This window comes from Prionailurus viverrinus, chromosome B1 (assembly GCF_022837055.1).
Source record: "Prionailurus viverrinus isolate Anna chromosome B1, UM_Priviv_1.0, whole genome shotgun sequence".
Classification (NCBI taxonomy): Eukaryota; Metazoa; Chordata; class Mammalia; order Carnivora; family Felidae; genus Prionailurus; species Prionailurus viverrinus.
The window spans coordinates 44,871,423-44,891,758 of NC_062564.1; the positions used below are offsets into that span (position 1 = coordinate 44,871,423).

The window sequence follows — 20,336 nt, forward strand, 5'->3', positions numbered from 1 at the left end:
GTTTTGCACAACTGCAATAGACTAAAAGCATACAGTTCTTTAACGGGAATACGCTTCTCTTAACTGAAACCTATAGATCTAAGAATATGCCGCTTACCAATCATTATAAGCCTGCTCTGGACTGGGAATCAAGAGCCCGGAGTTTATTTCTTGCTCTGCCACTGACCCACTCTACCCTCAGAAGAGCGTGCAGGGCACCTGGGTGGCTCAGTCAGTTAAGTGTCTGACTTCTGCTCAGGTCATGAGCTCACAGTTCATGAGTTCGAGCCCCGTGTCGGGCTCTGCGCTGATGGTGTGGAACTTGCTTGGGAGTCTGTCTCTCTTCTCTGACCCTCCCCAATGTCTCTCCCAAAATAAATAAACATAAAAAAAAAAAAAAAAAAAAAAAGGAGTGCAGAACCTTCTCTGGGACTCAGCACTCTGTCCACAAAGGGACACCACCACGTAGCCTAAATTATCCTACCAACTTCTGTGAGGGCAAAATGAGAGAATATAGGGGAGAGCACTCGATGTGCCTGGAATGTTTAGAAAGTGAGGTGTGGGGAGCAGAGTATGATTCGAGTAATAGAGATGCAGTAGCTGGAAACTAGGAGGAAGTTTTCCAGGACAAAGCCTTGCGGGCTAATTGGGAGCCTTTGAGCATCCAAACCTCCTGAGGCAGACACCGGCCCTGGCAGCTGGTGGCACAGAGAATGCTAGGCTGAGTGGCGGGTCAGCCCCGAACAGCATGCTGTGGGGACCCGGGAAACTTGCTGGGGATGCTATCACTGATCTGATGAAAATCTGGGAGTGTTCTACCTGCTGCCTGTCACGTGTAACAAAACCAAAGTCACAATTTTGTTCAATTTTCTTTCCGCTGTGGGTACGCTGGACAGACTTACCGTGGTTTCCCTTTCCTTATCTGCATTTGATCAGGCCCTGGCTCGCCTCTTTCATTGCTCTCAATCTCTAGGCACAATCCAGAGAGTTCTTTATTAAGCTTAGTTAGACCAGTTCCCCTCTCCCAAAGTGCCCCACGGCCACCGTCAGGCCACTAGCCCAGGTAGCAAAGAAATGAGGCATCTGGAAGAACCTAGCGGCGCCGCAAGAGTCAGTCACATCACTTGGAAAAATCGTGCTCTTTGGCCTCCACTCCTGCTCTCTGAAGGGGTGAGACTAAGGGTGAGGGGCCCCTCCCAGGAAATTTGCTGAGCTGGGAACCCCGGTGCTTGCCCACAGGTTAGCCAATCTCGCCATCTAGAGGCCACTTAGAATACAGGTTCTTGCAGTAAGAGGTTAGTAAGCTCTTGATTTTGGTAATTCCTGAAATGCCAACATTTCCTTTTCTTGCCTTTAGAAGTTCAGAATTGCTCTCTCATCCACTGTGTGGCTTTGGCTGCATCTGGGACTCAAGGGAAGCCCTCCTCTGAAGTCAGGCTGGCACAATGTCAAGTGATGGGCACAGCTGCTACCTGTTGGTTCCAATGCCCCACTCCTGTTAATACTCACTCGTTACACAGGGTCATAAAAAATAAATCTTTTAATTGCTTTGTAATTGGCACAGATGGTATAATTCAAACTCACATTTTTATTTACTAGACTCTGAGACATGTTATAGCTCTGACTGAAACAGTGCAGGAATCATAATGGTTTAAGTTTTACAAAATTACATTCAGCAGCAGCAGCATCATGTTCTGAAAGTTATTTCATAAAATGAAGACTGGGGCTTGAATAAATAAGGAAAAAAACATCTAGAAAATAAACCACCCAGACGGAAGTCATCTGTTATGGATATCTGAGAATTGTGCTTTCTGGTGTTTGAAGACCTTGCTGCTACTTTATTAACAATCAAGAAGTTGCCAAATTCTGGCTTATATATATAGCAGGGCAGTGGGGACGAGGAAGGGCTTTAGAGGTGCCTGGAAAATGCTCTGCAGGAACAGGAACCTCAAAGCCAGGCCTTGTTGGAACTGTGGGCCTGAACTGGCCTTAAAGGAGTTTCTGGGGGAGCTACACTCACTGTGGGGCTGGTCTTTGAGGCTGCCTAGAGATTGAGAAGGAGTCACTGGCCTTTGAGATAAGAAATCACCATTAAGAGGATTAGAGTGGAGAACAAATCATAGCATTTAATTCTCATTGAGGAGAGCCCTGTCTCTTCAGGAGGATATTCGAAAGGCCCAAGTCCCTTTATTTTACCCCTGTAGTTTTCAGGGTCCACAGGGACCACCGAGGTAACCAATGACATAACCTCTGATCAATGTGATTTGGGTTTGCAGCACTACCTTGAGCCAGCTCCTGAAGTTACCTGCACTGTCATTCCAGAGTAGGGACAAATATTTACTGAGTGGAGTCAAACCTGGGGGCAGAAATCACTTTGCCCCAGAGCAGCAAAGGTGATTAGTCAGTAGGGGGTCTGCATGAAGGGACTTTCCATTAACGTGGATGACAAATGGGAATCCCTCTCACTTTGGTGATTATAGGCATGAGTGACCACATTTTAACCTGGGGAAGGCATTTGTGGGTTGGTTGGTGCTCCTGGGCAGGATTCAATACTGAACTCGATTCCTGGCTATTGATTTGATACCTGTTTTGCAGAAATGTCTGGATTTCTCAAACCCATTCCAAAGCCACTACCTGAAGTGAGCTTCTTATGTCAGATCCCAAGTACACACAGTTCCCATCAACACCCACAATCATTAGCGCGCTCTCTCCAGTCACAAGGAGAGCATGGCTGTGCTGTGACACGGGGAATACCAAAATGGAGACCAGGTAAGTGCATAGTTAGTGTTCCTGGACAGGCCCACGGGCCACGAGCCACGGCTGGCTGTGCCTGGGCTCAGTGTGCCTGGGCCACCTCCACTGGGGCCTTCAGGTCAGCCGGGGACTTGTCCAGGGCAGGTTTCTTGGAGTAATCTCGCTCTCCAAAAATGGTGCTTCCTATTCGGACATTCGTAGATCCTACTTCAATCTGTGGGAAAGAAGAGAGAGTATCAAGGGCTGAGTTTAAAATCATGCAGCAAATGCTGGAGTCCCGCCTCTCGTTCTGGCTTTGGAGGGGCTTCTATGAAGAACAAGGATGAGGCAGCTGAAGAGGGGTGCAGGGCAGGGGTTCCCTTTGGGACAACAGCACCTCCAGGGGTGTGTTTAAGAAGTCAGGATTTCCTTGGCTGTCACAGTGACTAGGGGACATGACTGCCATTGAGTTTGGGCTGTTAAGACGTGTCACCCTGTGTGACTGAGACACAGTGGCACAACGAAGGGTTGTCTGACAGCCCACACCCCTTTCTAACGTTCCATTGTCAGAAGAAAAAACCTCCCAGTAATTGTTTGAGCACGGGACCGAATTCCAGTTCACTTATAAACACAAAGCATTTTTGCACCGTTTTGATATAAATGATTTTCCGAGACTGCAACTACTGGATACACACAGTGAGGTTGACACTTTGGTTTTTAGAACTTGATCAAGTTATTTACTGTTCCAGAGCCACACATCTCTCTCAGCATATAGTTACAGCTGTTGTGAATCTACCCGTAAGATGAACTCCAGACTATTTCATTAGGACTCACTGTCACACATCCATGCCCAAACATTTATATGGTGCGATGCTTTTTAAAAAAATTATAGTTTAGGGGCCTTTGGCTGGCTCAGTCGGTACAGCATGTGACTCTTGATCTCAGGGTCATGAGCTCCAGCCCCACAGTGAGTGTAGAGATTACTTAAAATCAAAGAAAGAAAGAAAAATAAGAAATTAAACTATAATTTTAAAAAGTCTATTTAAAAAAAAAATTTTTTTTTAATGTTTATTTATTTTTGAGACAGAGAGAGACTGAGCATGAATGGGGGGAGGGTCAGAGAGAGGGAGACACAGAATCCGAAGCAGGCTCCAGGCTCTGAGCTGTCAGCGCAGAGCCTGACGCGGGGCTCGAACTCGTGAACCACAAGATCATGACCTGAACTGAAGTCGGACACTTAACCGACTGAGCCACCCAGGTGCCCCTAAAAAGTCTATTTTTGAGAGCGCGCACGTGCGAAACAGTGAGCCAGGGAGGGACAGAGAGAGAGGGAGACAGGATCCAAAGCAGGCTCTGTGCTGTCAGCGCACAGCCCAGACTCACGAACCATGAGATGGCAACCTGAGCCAAAGTCGGATGCTTAACCGACTGAGCCATCCAGGTGCCCCAAAAATAAAGAAAGAAAAATAAGAAATTGAGCTATAATTTTTAAAAGAGTTTATTTGTTTTTAAGTAATCTCTACACCCACCATGGGGCTTGAACTCACAACCCAGAGATCGAGAGTCGCATGCTCTAGCAACTGGGCCAGCCAGGTGTCCCTTCTGATTTTTCTTTAGAATCCCCTTAGGGAATTAGATGGAGTTTAGGAGAGTTATGTGTCAGGCTGTAATTTCTATACATCTCATTTCAGAAAAGAAGGGGGTGGGGGATGTTGGGACAGTTGAGGGCCACTGCTGTTGGCTGCTCTATTGCCATGATGAGGCGTTTCGAAGGTTTCTCCGGCAAACTGCTTTCCTGCGGCCTTTCGGGCCCTCCCCTTGGGCGGACAGGGCAAGGAGGACACTTACCGCATGCTGGAAGTCCATGGACATGCCCATACTCAGCTCAACCTGCTCAGTGGGGACGTTGAGCTTTTTACACAGCTCCTCTCGGAGGGACAGTAACGCCTAACAGAAGGACAAGTGTCACATTATTTCCTCCTGCCTTCTCCAAGGGTGTCTGAGAGTGGCTGAATCTGAACATCTCTGACAAAGACTATTGGTTCTTCGTGGTTTCAAGGCCTGTCCAAATTTCCAGAAGTTACCTAAAGTTTTTTAGCAAATGCTCCTACTCTCAAAACAATGATCAGTCACTGGAAAGGAGGAAAAGAGCTCATTTTCTCTAGAGACTGTGTTTTAGCCAGGTTCAAGGGGAGTTGAGGAGAGTTCAGAAGAGGGTCATAATACCCGACAGGCAATATCTAGGAGGGCTTTTAACTTTATTACAACAGCCAGCCCTGCAACAGCATTTCGTTCAGATGCTTCTCTAGTGCATGAGCAATCCCGCCATCCTTGGACCCCAGTACCTGGAAATCTGGGTTTGGTCCTTGACTAAGATCATGTCCAAAGCTTCCTATGGTCATCAGCCCCACGAACTCCAGGCTGGGGCACTTGGCATTTATGTGTTCCACCATGGCTACTGTCTCTGAAGGCAAAAGGCCATGTTTACCTTCACAAAAAGAAACAGAAGACACTTGTACCAAAATGTTTTAAGTAGCCAGAGGAAGGCTCAGTTTCCATCCCTTCCTTGTAACAGAGGAGGTGACTCTCGGACAAGAGGACTTCTTGAAAAACACATATCCTCAAGTCCTAAAGAGTAACCTAATTTTTGAGGTCTTTGTCTATGTTGCTTCCCTTCTGAATAATAACCATCTGAATCTCAGTGATATGAGCCGAGAACAGCTAGAGTACAGGGAAAAGAAAAAACACTGCTTTTCTTGGGACACCAACAAGACTCACATTGCCAAACACCAGATTTATCTGAGGATTCTTTTCCTAGTTCTGGTATTTCTACAGTTTCATTAATTTATTAGAATTGTAAACATTTTAAATTATTATTTCTTTAAATGTTTATTTATTTATTTATTTATTTAGACAGCGAGTGCAAGTGGGGGAGGGACAGAGAGAGAGAGAGAGAGACAGAGAGAGAGACAGAGAGAGAGAGAGAGACAGAGAATCCCAAGCAGGCTCCATGCTGTCAGCACAGAGCCTGATGAAGATTATGACTTGAGGCAAAATCAAGAGTCAGACTCTCAATCGACTAAGCCACCCAGGTGCCCCAAGATGTAAACATTTAAAAATAAAGTATCTATCACACGGGTTTCACTATATATTTTCAAAATTTAATTGAACTTGCCAATTAACAACTAGAGGAGGAATCTGCAGCAAATGATTATTTGTTATGCAGTTATAAGGAATATTGATATCCTCTTTCCCTCATTTATCAAATGGAGATGCTAAGAACATTCACTTTAATCTTTAACTATAGCAAATTATAGCTAATTACCAAGAAATGATGTCACAGACTTGACCTGAAGTCAGTTTCAGATTTACCTATATTGGTAATGTAAGATATAATCTAGGTATGTGTAGAAATAATGACAATTATTAAAATTTACAGAACACTTCTCTGCCAGGTACACCTGCCAAGTCCTAAGAGCCTTTCACTTAATACAGTAACTATGAAGTAAGTACTCTTACTATCCCCCTTCCACAGATGAGGAAACTGAGGCACAGGAAAGCTAAGTACCTTTTCCAAGGTCATACAACTAGAAACTGTGCAACTGGGATTTCAGTCCAGGAAGCCTGACCTGAGGGCCCATCTAGAAAATAGTCTTGGCACTGTGCTCCTTCATATTACGGTTTGATGAACACTGGTCTGATGGTCATAAGCAAACGACTAATCTGTAAACACTCAATCAAGTGGCTAACAAGTGAGATGGGTGGGGTTCTATGCCAACAGCTTTGCCCGCATTAAGACTTATAATCCTTACAACACCCTCTGAAGTAGGCATCATTATGACAGCACTGTCCACCAGGGAAACTGAGGTACAGAGAGACTAGGTAACTAACCCACAGTTATGACGGACAGTGCTGGAGGTCAAACCCAAGATCTGATTTCAAAGCTCCTGTTCTGTTCACTAGGTTACAATGTTAACGCAAGCCCCTTGAAGGTATTCATTAACGGGTGCTCACGGGATTTTCTTCTGTTCTCTCCCAAGATTATGCTAAGTAAGTTTTTTTTAACACTGGAGAAGTGTTATACAGGTAACTATGCCGTCTCTTTTAGGAGTGATGGTGACTTTTGGGAATTTTCTGGAAATCAAAGTCACAATCCCCTTCCTGACTCGTCCAATTTTGGGCCACCAAAAAATTAAGAAATAACAACCCATGATGTTATGAAAGAATTATATGTGGATGGGTTTAGATGTCACTGTGCCTTCTAGATCCTACTTACAGGCATGAAACGTCTTACTTAGAGGCCCATGATTTCCTTCTATAACCTTAGCTATCAGATACTTAGGCCTGCCATTCTTGCTGACCTTCAACCATCCTAAGGGAAGAAAAATCTATAGTTAGGTCTGGTCACTTACTCTCCTCTCCACTGGTGTTAACCTGGACCATAACCTTTAACCTTTCAGGAGAACCTTTTTTCTGCCACGAACTGTTCACTTTGTCTGCCAACTTCACAGAATCCACGGTTTCCAGCATGAAGAGATTGGGCACAGCTGTAATGAGAAAGAGGCAAGGTAATTCTCCACTCGTCCCAGTGTGGCAAGCAACGCGCAACCAATATTTGACTTGGCAGATGGGAAGACAGTTTTCCAGAAAAAGAACAAGACAGTTAAGTCTCAGTTCTGCTAAGACTCACGTGACAGTTTTACTAGATGTGAGTTCGGATGTCGCCCCATTGCTATCTAATCAGAGAAGACGAACAGGGGGAACGCTGACGCACCACAATCCGGCAGCGTGCAACTCTAAGAGCTTCCTGAGGGTCGGGAATTGCAGAGATTCCTAATAGCAGGCTTGATCCGACGAAATCGCAGCATACACAGCAAGAAACAGGTCAAGATGACAATAAAGAGAGGATAACCAATGGAGGCCAAAGTGCTTCCCTGGCATGCTAACACCATGTTCTTAAACTGTGCGCTGGGGGTGCTCTCATTCAACAAGGACATCAGAATGACCTCAATACGGAGAGCTAAGGGAGATGCTAACGTCATCAAAGCCATCTTCTTTTCCAGAGATGCATGTGAAATGAAGTATTAGTCTTGCCCAGATAAAGAACGACAAAGACAGAAGCAGCATCAGCAGCTTGCATTTATAAACACTGAAATCCCCCAGGCAATTTGCTAACTGTTGTATATGCATGATTTCTTTTTAATCTTTTTCTTAATTATTTTTTTTATTTTTTAAAAAGATTTTATTTTATTCTATTATTTAACGTTTTTAAATGTTTATTTATTTTGAGAGAGAGAGAGAGATAATGAGCAGGGGAGGGGCAGAGAGAGAGGGAGAGAGAACCCCAAGCAGGCTCTATGCTGCCAACGCAGACCCCGATGGAGGGTTCGAACTCACGAACCATGAGATCGTGACCTGAGCTGAAATCAAGTTAGCCACTTAACTGACTAAGTCATCCTGGCCCCCTAAAAGATTTTATTTTTAAGTAATCTCCACACCCAACGTGGGGCTCAAATTCACAACCCTGAGATCAAGAGTCACATGCTCCTGTGACTGAGCCAGCCAGGCGCCCATTTCTTTTTAATCTTTATCATGGTTCATGAAACACTATTATTACCTCCATCTTAAAGATGGGGAAACTGAGGCTCAGAAAGGATAAAGTTTATTCCAGTTTACAAAATTAACAAATATTAGAGCTGTGACTTGAAATGATGGCAAACTGACTCCATGTTCTTCATACTGAATTTGAGTTCAGGCTACTTCACTTAAAAACTTACATATATTTTAAAAAAGAGACTGAAAGTACGCATGCTTGATGTTGGAAAAAAAAAAAAAGAAGGAGCAATATAGAAGTAAAAGCAATATATGCAGTAAAAACTCCAAGCCTCTCACCCTAGAAACTATCACTATTACCGCTAGGATAAGGATTCTTCCAGATCTATTTTAGTGTATTTCCATCCAAACGAACACACACACACACACACACACTCCCCAGACATAGAATTTCCTGTTATTTTTTGAAATAACATACAAATTGGCTCCTACTAAATGTTTTATGGGTTGCTTGCTTCCAGTTAGCAATACATGTTGGAGATTTTTTACATCAGTACCATAAACCCACCTGTACTTTTAACAACTGCATCCTTCCACAGAACAGATGATCGCAATTTATTTAACATTGTTCTTGTTAATAGACATTGTTTCTTTTTTACTATAAACCCAAAGCTTACACACAGGCCTTTGCACACTTATACATGTTGCTATAGGCTGCATGAGTCCAAGAATTGAAATTACTAGTTAAAAGAGGAAGCACAATTTAAATTGTATTGGATATGAGAAATTCAAAAAAGCCCTACCATTTTAGAGTCCTCCTGGCAAAATGTGGAGTGCTCACTTACTCATGCTCTCAAAACATTGCATGTTAGCAGCTTTTTAATTTTTTTGCAAACCTGACTGGTGAAAGGTAGAATTTTTTATTGTGTTTTGCATTTCTCTTATTGAGGTTAAGCATTTTTCACTTGATTCCTGGATCTGTATTTTTTATCCTTGTAAATGACCCGTTCGTTTTCCCCTATGTTTTTCTCATTGATTAAAAATATATACACATGGTTCTTTATGCATTATGGACATTAACCTCTTTCCCTTTTAAAAACTATTATTTTACTACCAATCTGTGCTTTCTTTTTGCTTTAATTTTTGTGTAAGCAAATGTGCTAGTTGTTTCTTTTATGGTTTCCAGACTTTATGCTTTATTTAGAAAGGCCTTTCACCAGCTTGAAAAAATAAAAATATTTTCCTATGTTTTCTTCTAATACTTGTTTATTTTTAAAGTTTATTTATTTATTTTGAGAGAGAGAGAGAGGGAGAGAGAGAGAGAGAGAGAGAGAGAGAGAGAGAGAGGAGGTGCGTGTGAGTGTGCGAGCCCTGGAGGGGCAGAGAGATGGGGAGAGATAATCCCAGGCACGCTCTACACTGTCGGGGCAGAGCCCAATGAGGGGCTTGATTTCATGAACCATGAGATCACGACCTGAGCCTAAATCAAGAGTTGGACACTTAACCGCCTGAGCCACCCAGGTGCCCCTCTTCTAACACTTTCAGGGTTTTGATTTTTCACATTAGGATTCTTTACTCTAGCTGGAATTTACACTGTGAGGAAGGGAAGCTAATTTAATTATTTCTCAAATTAAAAAGCTGATTGTCTTGCTGCGTTTATGAAGTGTAAATAGTCTCTCTACTTCCCCCATACCTAGTGTGAAATAGCTTTTAAGAATAATGTAGTAGACTTCTGCTTCCTGACAAGATGAAGTAAGTACAGGGACCAGAGTGACCATTCCACCTGAACACCCAAATGGAAAAAATGTGTGAAACATATATAAAACAATGGTTTACAAGACCTGTGTATCATAGAGTGAAACACAGTGATCTCTGAGACATGAGAAACACATGAAGTAACTGCCCCACCTCTCTTTCCTGGAGAGTTTCTAGAATGTGTTGCAGAAAAGGGGAAGAGAGGAAGAGCGTGGGCCTTAGAATGAGGACATGAGCTAAGAATATGGAAAGACTATGCAGCTAGAGTTCACAGGACAGAATTCGGGAGAGGAGAGAGCTGCATACAGAGGCATGACCGGTGATTTGAAAAGGGCTCCCCTCCAGAACTCAGCTGGGTACAGATTGGCACGTGCATCACCCAGGGCTGGGGAGGGAACTATTTGAAAAGATTAGAAGAAACAGTGCCTGATGTTCACAGAGGGCATGGAATAGTGCCTGTTTCCATCAGACAGGCTGGAACATTCAGGATTCATGGGGCACTGGCTAGAGTATACAGAGGGCCTTGCCTCAGAAATGGGGAATAATTAACCCTGAACTGAGCTCTCTCCAGTCACACCAACTAATCTTAAAAGCAAGACCTAAAAAGATCAAACTGTTCCCGAGTAACTTAACTGTGTTCCAAAAAAGCTCAAAAATATTTATAGGAATACAAAACTGACCAGCCCCCAACAAGAAAATTCACAACGTTTAGCTATCCCCCCCACAAAAAAGCAGGCACTGAAAGACTCAAAGAAGCAGAAAATATGATATATTAAATCAATCTATTGAAACTGTTCCAGACTGTCAAAGATGATAGAATCAGTAGACAGCACATTAAAAGTTACCATAACTGTGTGCCATCTATTAAAAAATAGAGAGAGACAAGGAAGATATTTAAAAAAGACCCAAATTGAACTTCTAGCATGAAAACCACATGTAGGAGATGAAAAATCCACTGATGGAATTAATGGCAAATTAGACAATGCTAAGGAAGATCAGTTACTTTGAAGATATTATCCAAAATGAAACAGGAAAAAAATCATAAAAATTAAAAGGGCATTAGTGAGCTGCCGAAACACCTCAAGCAGACGAACAGGTAACTGGAGTCCCCAAAGGAGAAGAGAAGTTGTGGTAGGGAGGGAGTGGGGAGGCAGAACATCTATATGAAGAAACAGTGATTGAAAATATTCTAAACTTGACGAGAACTATAAACTCCAGATCCAAGAAGCTCCATCAACCCCAAGCACAAGAAATGTGGAAAATATTACACCAGGGAACATCATCATCAAATTGCTCAAAACCAGTGATCATGAGAAAATCTTGTAAGTAGCTAGAAGGAACAAAAACACGTTACATACAGAGGAACCAAGATAAAGATGACATCCTATTTCTCACTGGAAACAATGTAAGTGAAGAGAGTGGAGTGACATCTTTAAAGTCCTGAAAGAAAAAACCGTCAAGCTGGAATTCTATAGTTAGCAAACATTTCTCTGAAAAATAAAGGTGAAGGTGCAAACAGTTCAACGGACAAGAATGAAGCTGCACCTCCCTCTTCCTTAGGCTATACATAAAAATGAATTCAAAAAATCCCAAAAGTGAGAGCTAACACTATAAAACTCTTAGAAGAAAACAGGAGTAAATCTTGGTGACCTTGGGGGCACCTGGTTGGCTCAGCTGGTAAAGCATGTGATTCCTGATCTCCGGGTAGTGACTTCAAGCCCCACATAGGGCATAGAGATTATTAAAAAAAAAAAATCTTTGTGACCTTGGATTTCCTAGCTATAACACCAAAAGCACATGCCACACACACAAAAAAGAGACAAAGTACACTAAATGTACTTTAAAATGTCCATTTTACATTAAAGTGTACATGAAAATGAAAAATTTCTGTGCTAGAAATGATACCATAAAGAAAGTCAAAAGACAATCCATGGAATGGGAGAAAAAAATCTGCCAATGATATACATCATAAAGGCCTGCTACCTAGGATATATAAAGAACTTTTACAACTCAATAATAAAAAAAACCCAATTAAAAAATACACAAAGGATTTGAATAAACATTTCTCCAAAGAAGATGCACAAATGGCCAATAAACACATGTTCAACTTCATTCGTCATTAGGGGAATGCAAATCAAAACCACAATGAGAAACCATTTCACAAATTTTTTTATTATTCCAGTTGATCTCATTTGCTGACTTATTAGCTATCATTCTCTGTGTTACTGGTTGCTTTATTTTATTTTTTAAATAAGTTCTACATCCAATCTACACCCTGAGATCAAGTCATGTGCTCTACTGACTGAGCCAGACAGGTGCCCCTATTGGTTGCTTTAAAGTTGAACTTATGCATAGTCTACCTTAAAGTGGTGTTATACTACTTCATATATAGTTTAAGAACCTTATAATTGTATACTTCTATTTCTTAACTTTCCATTCTGTATGCTATTGTTGCAATGCATTTTGACTTTTTCATATGTTATAAATCCCACAATACATAATTATTTTTGTTTATATAACATATACTAATAAAACAATAGAGAAAAATTAATGAAACTAAAAGTAGTTCTTTGAGAAGACTGATAAAACTGATAAACCTCTAGCCAGATGGATTAGGGGAAAAAAAAAGAGAAGATACACATTACCAACATCAGGAATCAGCTGACATCACTACAGATCCTACAGATATTAAAAGGATAATAAAGGAATATCACAAACAACCTAATGCTCACAAATTCATTATTTTTTTTATTGCTTATTTATTTTTGAGAGAAAGAGAGAGAGTGCGAGAGTGTGAGGGAGGGGCAGAGAGAGAGGGAGACACAGAATCCGAAGCAGGCTCTAGGAACTGAGCTGTCAGCACAGAGCCCAGCATGGGGCTTGAACTCACAAACTGCGAGACCATAACCTGAGCTGAAGTCGGATGCTTAACCAACTGAGCCATCCAGGTGCCCCATAAATTCATTACTCTAGATGAAATGGACAAACTCCTTGAACCTTGAAAGCTCACCCAAGAAAAATCAGATTACATGAATAGTCTTAAATCTATTAATAAAATTGAAACTACAGTTAAAAACCTTCCTACAAAGAAACTCCAGGATTCACTGGTGAATTCTACTAAGCAGTTAGGAAAGAGACAATACCAATTCCACACAAACTCTACCAAAAGACTGAAGGGTTGGGAATACTTCCCAGCTCATTCTATGAGGACAGCATTATCCTGTTATCAAATCTACAAAAAGATATTATAAGAAAGGAAAACTACAGACCAATGTCCTTTGTGACTATAGATGCATACACTTTTTTTTAAGTTTAGTTATTCGTTTTTGAGAGAGAGCAAGAGAGGGGCAAAGAGAGGGAGAGAGGGAGAGAGGGAGAGAGGAGAATCCCAAACAGACTCCACACTGTCAGCACAGAACCCAATTCTGGGCTTGAACCCATGAACCATGAGTTCATGACCTGAGCCAAAACCAAGAGTTGGGTGCTTAACTGACTGAGCCACCCAGGTGCCCCTAGATGCAAACATTCTAAACAAACTTAACAAATCAAATGCAACATTATAGTAAAAGGATAATACTGCATGACCAAGTGAGCTCACCCCTAGGAATATAGGAGTGGTTTAACAATAGAAAATCAATAAATGTAATTCAACATGTTAATAAACTGAAAGAGAAAAACTTTTGTAGGATCATTTCAATGGATGCAGTAAAAGCATTTGACAAAATCTAACATCTGCTCTTGATAAAGCCTCTCAGCAAATTAGGATTAGAAGCGAAATTTCTCCTTCTGATAAAGCACGTCATGAAAAACATGCATGTACACTTAGCCCTTCTACTCAATATCGTATTGAAGGTATTAGCTAGTATAATATGGCAAGAAAAAGAAATAAAAGTCATCCAGATTGGAAAGGAAGAAGTAAATTGTCTTTGTTCATAGATAACATAATTGTCTACGTAGAAAATTATATGCAATCTGCAAAAAAAGCTACTAGAACAAGTGAGTTTAACAAAGTTGCAGTATACAAGATGAATATACAAAAATCAACTGTATTATATATTAGCAACACACAATCAGAAATTAAACAGAATCAATAACAGTATAATAGATAGCATCAAAATATAAGAAAAACAAAGATATAAATCAGAAAAAAGATGAAGAAAACCTGCACAATGAAAACTACAAAATATTACTGAGAGAAAATAAAGAAGACCTAAAGAACTACTGAGCTATACCTTGTTAATGTGTTGGGAGGTTCAATATTTTTAGTATGTCATTGTTCCCCACATTGATCTATAGATTCAATACAATCCTAATTCAAATACCTGGCAGGGCTTTTGATATAAAACATATACATATATATACACATATATATATACACACATATATACATATATATATATAACATATATATATAACATATATATATAACATATATATATATAAAACAAATATATATATGTTTGGTAGAAATGGACAAATTGGTTTATATGGAAATGGGGAGGATCTAGAATAGCCAAAATGACTCTGAAAAAGAACAAAGCTGGGGGCTAACAGTACTCCATTTTAAGAATTATAAAGCTCCATGAATCAAAATATCATGCTTTCAGTGTAAAAGTAGATAAGTAGATCAGTGGAACAGAGTAGATAGTCTAGCAATAAACTCACAGATAATCGATTTTTGATAAAGGTACAAAGGAATGCAATGGAAAAAGGACGGACTTTCCAACAAGTAGTGTTGGAACAATTAGATATTTATATGCAAAAAAAAAACCCCCAGAAAACCAAAAGAACTTGGAATCATACCTTGCACCACATACAAAATTAACTCAAAGTGAATAATGAAGCTTAATATAAAACTGAACACTATAGAACTGCTAAGAGAAAATCTGTGACTTGAACCATAGAGAAATACTTTTTAGACACAACACCAAAAGCACAGTATTGATAAACTGGGCTTCGTTAAATTAGAAACTTGGGCCCTTCAAAAAACACTGTTAAGAGAATGAAAAGACAAGCAACAGAGTGGAAGAAAACACTTGCAAAGCATGTATCTGATAAAGGACTAGTCAGAATATATAAAGAATTCTCTAGTCTTAAAAGTGAAAAAATCCAATTAGAAAATGGCAAAAGACTTCAACAGACACTTCACCAAAGAAGATAAACAGATGCAACCATGTGAAAAGATGTTCAACATCATAAGCCATTAAGGTAATGCAAGGACACTACCACATACCTACTAGAACAGCTAAAATTAAAAGACTGACTGTGTTAAGTGTGGGCAAAGATGTGGAAGAACTTGAGCACTGCTTGTGGGAATGTACGACGGCACAACCACTTTGGAAGATGGCTTGGCAGTTTCTTAGTTAAACATACACGATGGGTACAGGGTTTCAGTTTTGAGAAAGGAAAACAGTTCTAGAGGATAGAAAGTAGTGATGGCTGCAAACAATATGAATGTACTTAATGCCTTTAAACTGAATACTTAGAAATAGTTAAAGGTGATAAATTTTGTTATGTGTACTTTCTCAGAATTAAAAAAAAAATTAAACATATACTTATTGTGAGATTCAGCCATTCTACTCCTAGGTATTTATTTTAAGAGATAAGAAGTCCATATGGGGTGCCTGGGTGGCTCAGTTGGCTAAGCGTCTGACTTCAGTTCAGGTCATGACCTTACGGTTCATGGGTTCAAGCCCTGCGTTGGGGTCTGTGCTGACAGCTCTCAGCTTGGAGCCTGCTTGAGATTCTGTGTCTCCCTCTCTGCCTTTCCCCTGCTCGTGCTCTGTGTCTTTCTTCTTCTTCTCCCTCTCAAAAATAAATATTAAAAAAAAAAAAGTCCATACAAAGATGTTCATAGCAGCTTTTTTTCTGCCACTGCCATAACAATTTTATTTGTCATGGCCCCACATTAGAAGCAACCCAAATGTCCATCAGTGGGTGAATGGATAAAGCAATAAAAAGGAGTGAACTACTGATACACAAATCAACATGATGAACCTCAAAATAATTATGCTGAGTGGAAGAGGTCAGACAAAAAAAAAGTACATACTTTATATTTCCATTTATATAAAACTCTTAGCAAGGTAAACTAATCTACAGTGACAGAAAGTAGGTAAGTAGTGTTGGAGGAGGGGAGTGGGGAGGAGCGGAAAGAAGGGGTTATTACAAAGGGCATGAGGAATCTTTTCGGGGTGATGAATGTGTTCACTATTTTGACTGTGGTGATGGTTTTACAAGTGCAAACATACATCAAAACAAATCAAATTGTGCACTTTAAATATATACAATTTACTACAGGTCAATTATACTTCAAAAAAGCTGCTTAAAAAAATACAGGTTATTTTAGAAACCTTTGAGAGAAGTAAGTATTCAGTTTCTCAGACAGATCTCCACATGTCATTGTCATATGGTTAAGTTCTTTTGTAGTTAATTCTTAATTGTACTTTACTGTATATTGTATTTTATATACAATATATACTGTATTTGATTTACTGTATATTATTATATTTCATTTACCATAGTCTTACATCCAGAGGGAAAAGGAGAAAAATGTCTCCCTTGCCCGCTGAATAATTTTATGGGCTATAATTCCTTATAACTTATTTGGAAGACTACCAAATGATACCTAACACAAAGTAGGGTAGGTTTCCAAGTACATACAACCCAGTCAATGGTGAATTCATTCTGTTCTTGGTATGAGGCTTTTTCCTTATACTAAGCACTTAACATTTTTTTCCCCAAAACTCCAAAACACAAACGGTGAATTAGGACTATTCTAAAAGCTGTTCTCTTTTTCACAGAAAGTAGTATAAGTAGTATAATGATAGAGAAATTTTGTCTTCATGTTTACAATTTTATCTTACCCATCAATTTGTTGACATTTTGTTTCTGTAGGTGGCCAATGAAGTGCCATTTGATCTCAGGACACGAAGACAGAATCTGAAGGAAAAAAGGTAACCATGTCTGACTCAGAATTTATGAAGGCCATGCCGGCTCAAATACCTTACACACTCCCTTCTGACTTCTCATGTCTATGCAATAAACTGCTATCACCCTCTTCAGCTGGGCTCCTAAGGATACTACTACCTAAGGCTTCTGCTCTGTTCCTCTTCCTTATTCCCATTAGCTAGCTCCCTCCATCTTTTAGATATCATCCATTAAGGGCGAACTGATTATGGGGCACCTGGCTGGCTCAGTTGGTAGAGCATGCGACTTGTGATCTCAGGGTCATGAGTTCAAACCCCATGGTGGGTGTGGAGACTTCTTTAAAAAACAAGAAATGAAAAAAACCCCAAGAAAGATGAACTGAGTAAAGCTTTCCAATCTCAGAGGGTCCAGGATTATAGCAAGCTCCTAAATTACCATATCCAAAAAGCTGCAAAGGAGATGACTATAGTCTCAGTTTTAATAAAGAAAGAAAATCTAGCTGAGATTTATTTGGAGCTCGAGGTGAATGGAGACATTTCTACTGCCAGTCAACCTTGCTATAAAACCCAACCACCAACAAGGGTCTAACTTTCAACTGCGGAGCCAAGATTAGATGCAAACTCAAGAATTCAGATATTCACTTACTTTGGGATTTGATGCTTTTTCTAGCAGTTCTTGAACCTGAAGGGTAAAAACAGAACAAGTGAGAAGCCTGGCAATCACAACTCTTCCAAAGGGAGTTTGGAAAAGGGATCTTACGTAGTTCTCCCCGAAAGTGCGCTGGCCATGACTGTAGGCTTCAATCACCATATCTGCAGGTTTGGTTTTGCTGACTGCTACTAGTCGGGGCTGGATGGCTGGGAGATCCTGCCAAGAGAGAAAGAGCCCAATGGGTGAACGTTTAGGAATATTATTCCAGTGAGTTCTATAAGATAGACCCTGTAGGATCAGCTGGCATAGGTCTTAACTTGACATTTGGTAAGCTCCATTATTCTTATACTGGAGGGGGACCAGTATCAAATAATGTTGATCAAATGTCTTTCAAATGCATGGCATCCAAATCTAATATGGTAGCTACTTTAATACCTGGCAAAACACAGTTCTCTCTCAGGAGACCTGGGAAGGTAAGTAAAAGCAGTATTTCCTTAAAATGCGGTCATTGACCAACTGCATCAGCATCATCTAGGTACCACTCCAGACTTACTGACTCTGAATCTCTGGGGCTAGAGTCTAAGAATTTCCTTTTTTTTTAATAAAAAAAAAAAAATTTTTTTTTTTTTTTAAATTTGAGAGAGAGCACAAGTGGGGGAGGAGGGTTAGAAGGACACAGAGAGAATCTTAAGCAGGTCCCATGCCCAGCATAGAGCCTGATGTGGGACTCGATCCTATGACCCTGGGATTATGACTGGAGCTGAAATCAAGAGTTGGACTCTCAACCGACTGAGTCACCCAGGCACCCCTGAGAATCTCCTTTTTAAACAAACTCTTCAGATGACGCTCTTGCATGCCAACGTTGGAGGTTTAAGAATCAGTTTGTTAAGGGAAGGCATTACTCTCTGACTAGAGGGGATACCACTTCTGGCTTCTGAAACCCCAAGGTTAAATTTTGGAAACTCATTCTGGTCCTGGTATATTCAATAATATTGCCCCCCTCCCCCAAAAAAGTGGCCTGTGTAGGGTAGCTATGTAATTTATTGTTCAATCTAATTAAGAACCAGCAGCAGAACTGAGGCAGGGACACCACAAACTCTGGACTGAGGGTTAGGCCCATATGACCCTCTTACGGCCATCACGTAAAGAGCAGGGCTTCCCTGAACTCTGCTGCAATCAAATCTATACAGAGGCAACAAGAGATCCACCTATCCTCACATAGCTCAGTTTTCACACAGCCGATGACCCTCTGCAATTTTTACAGAATCACTGTATTTTCAAAGGCTCTAAAGATTCAGATCCATTAGCAAAAAGTTCCAGCTTCCTTCTGAGGGATGATGCATCACCAGCCTTTTATGAGATCACATCATAGCTCCTAGGATTACGTTGACGAATTGATGACTTCCAGAGAGAAAAGTGGAACAGGCGGCCCATCCACCTGTGGAGTTTTGCTGGGAGACTTCCCAGAGTGATGTTTATTAGGGAGACCCCTAGCTTTCCTTGGAGAATCGGCGAGAATCATAGAACATTAATGCCAAGGGTGGGCTTAAAAGGCAGTCAGAGCTCATTCCGTTGCCTATCCAGGTGAGGAAACTCCGGGCCAGAGCAGTTGAGTGACTTAGTTCAAGGTAAGCCAAGGAAAGACCACACTGATATAGATCTTCTGTCTCCAGAAGAGCATTCTGAGTTCTGACACCATAAATGCTTCATGGGAGAAACTCTGACCTCTCTGTTCAGTTGTGTCTCACTCCACACCATTGGCTTAAACTTGCAGTAAGGGGGAGCAGACACTGACCCTTGATCTAATGAAATTCCCAGAGTAGACAAAATATATTAGAAGGGGGGGGGGAATCTCCCTCTAGACTGCTTGGGATTGGATGTCAGCCCCCCTCGAGTCCAAACGTGCTATGCAGCTCTGGGGTCTCCAGAACCCGGCCCGTCCACCGTCTCTTTCACCTCCGGGTGGAGCTGACTGTTCCTGAGCACCTACTAGCAGTCAGACGCTGCCACACACGTGATCTGGGGATCTGGCCTCCTCTGGGTGCTCCTGTAGTAGACGTCTCCTTCTTGTAGCCTCTGGGCACGGGACTGGCGCTGCTCCTGTCCGCTAAGGCTGTTGGCCACGACACGAGGTGGGACGGGCAATGGTCGCGCTGCTGGGGGACTGGTCATCTTCCCGGGTAGTGGATACCTTCTGCTCCAACTAAGCCAACCTCCAGAAAACCTGACAGACACACGGCGAGGTGGCTGAGGACACCGTTCGCTAAGCGTTTTGGGGGCTCTGCAACCCGAGCCAAAGTCAAGGCGGAAGGACGGCTCCCGCCCCTCCGGGAGACCCCTCTGCGTCACCGTGACGACCCATTCCCACGCAGGTGTTTCCCCCTCCTCAAAGCAGCCGCCCACCGTCCCCACGCTGTCCCCTTCCTCACCCGCGGCCGCCGCGCCACCGCCTGCTGCACTCGCTCGTTCACTGCCCGAAGTGCGAACGCGACTCCCAGCTCCGCCGACATGCTGCCAGCTCTCCACATCCCCCGGGACGAACGCAGAGCCCCAGACCCTGGAGCCCCCCCAGGCAGAGACCACCTTCCGGTCCCGCCCAGTTCACGTCTGGTGTGACCCAATCGCAGCTCACCACTGAGTCGTCTCACCCAATCGACACCGGGCAGCGCGGGGGCGGGACGGGGGCAGTGTGGCGGGAGGCCCCACCCCGCCGCGGCGGCCATCTTGGGGAGGTCGTC

At 41.8% G+C, this 20,336-nt stretch overlaps 1 protein-coding gene and 1 non-coding gene across 3 annotated transcripts; one reads left to right on the plus strand and one right to left on the minus strand.

Moving 5' to 3' along the window:
• Positions 1–1,501: 1,501 nt before the first annotated feature.
• Positions 1,502–20,202, minus strand: PLPBP (pyridoxal phosphate binding protein). Of its 2 annotated transcripts, XM_047855694.1 has the most exons (9): positions 20,028–20,131; positions 19,589–19,822; positions 17,707–17,814; positions 17,593–17,628; positions 16,884–16,959; positions 7,125–7,259; positions 5,058–5,200; positions 4,561–4,659; positions 1,502–2,947 (listed from the first exon to the last, which is right to left on the minus strand). In XM_047855694.1, exons 3-9 carry the CDS (start codon positions 17,755–17,757, stop codon positions 2,816–2,818), a joined length of 672 nt encoding a protein of 223 aa, XP_047711650.1. In that variant the 5' UTR covers positions 17,758–17,814; positions 19,589–19,822; positions 20,028–20,131; the 3' UTR covers positions 1,502–2,815. The 2 variants fall into 2 exon arrangements, with proteins under 2 accessions (XP_047711650.1, XP_047711649.1); XM_047855693.1 differs by lacking the exon at positions 19,589–19,822 and having other exon boundaries at positions 20,028–20,202.
• On the plus strand, positions 17,202–17,274 carry TRNAT-UGU (transfer RNA threonine (anticodon UGU)). The gene has a single exon. It is a non-coding gene; the product is annotated as a tRNA-Thr (tRNA).
• Positions 20,203–20,336: the final 134 nt, after the last annotated feature.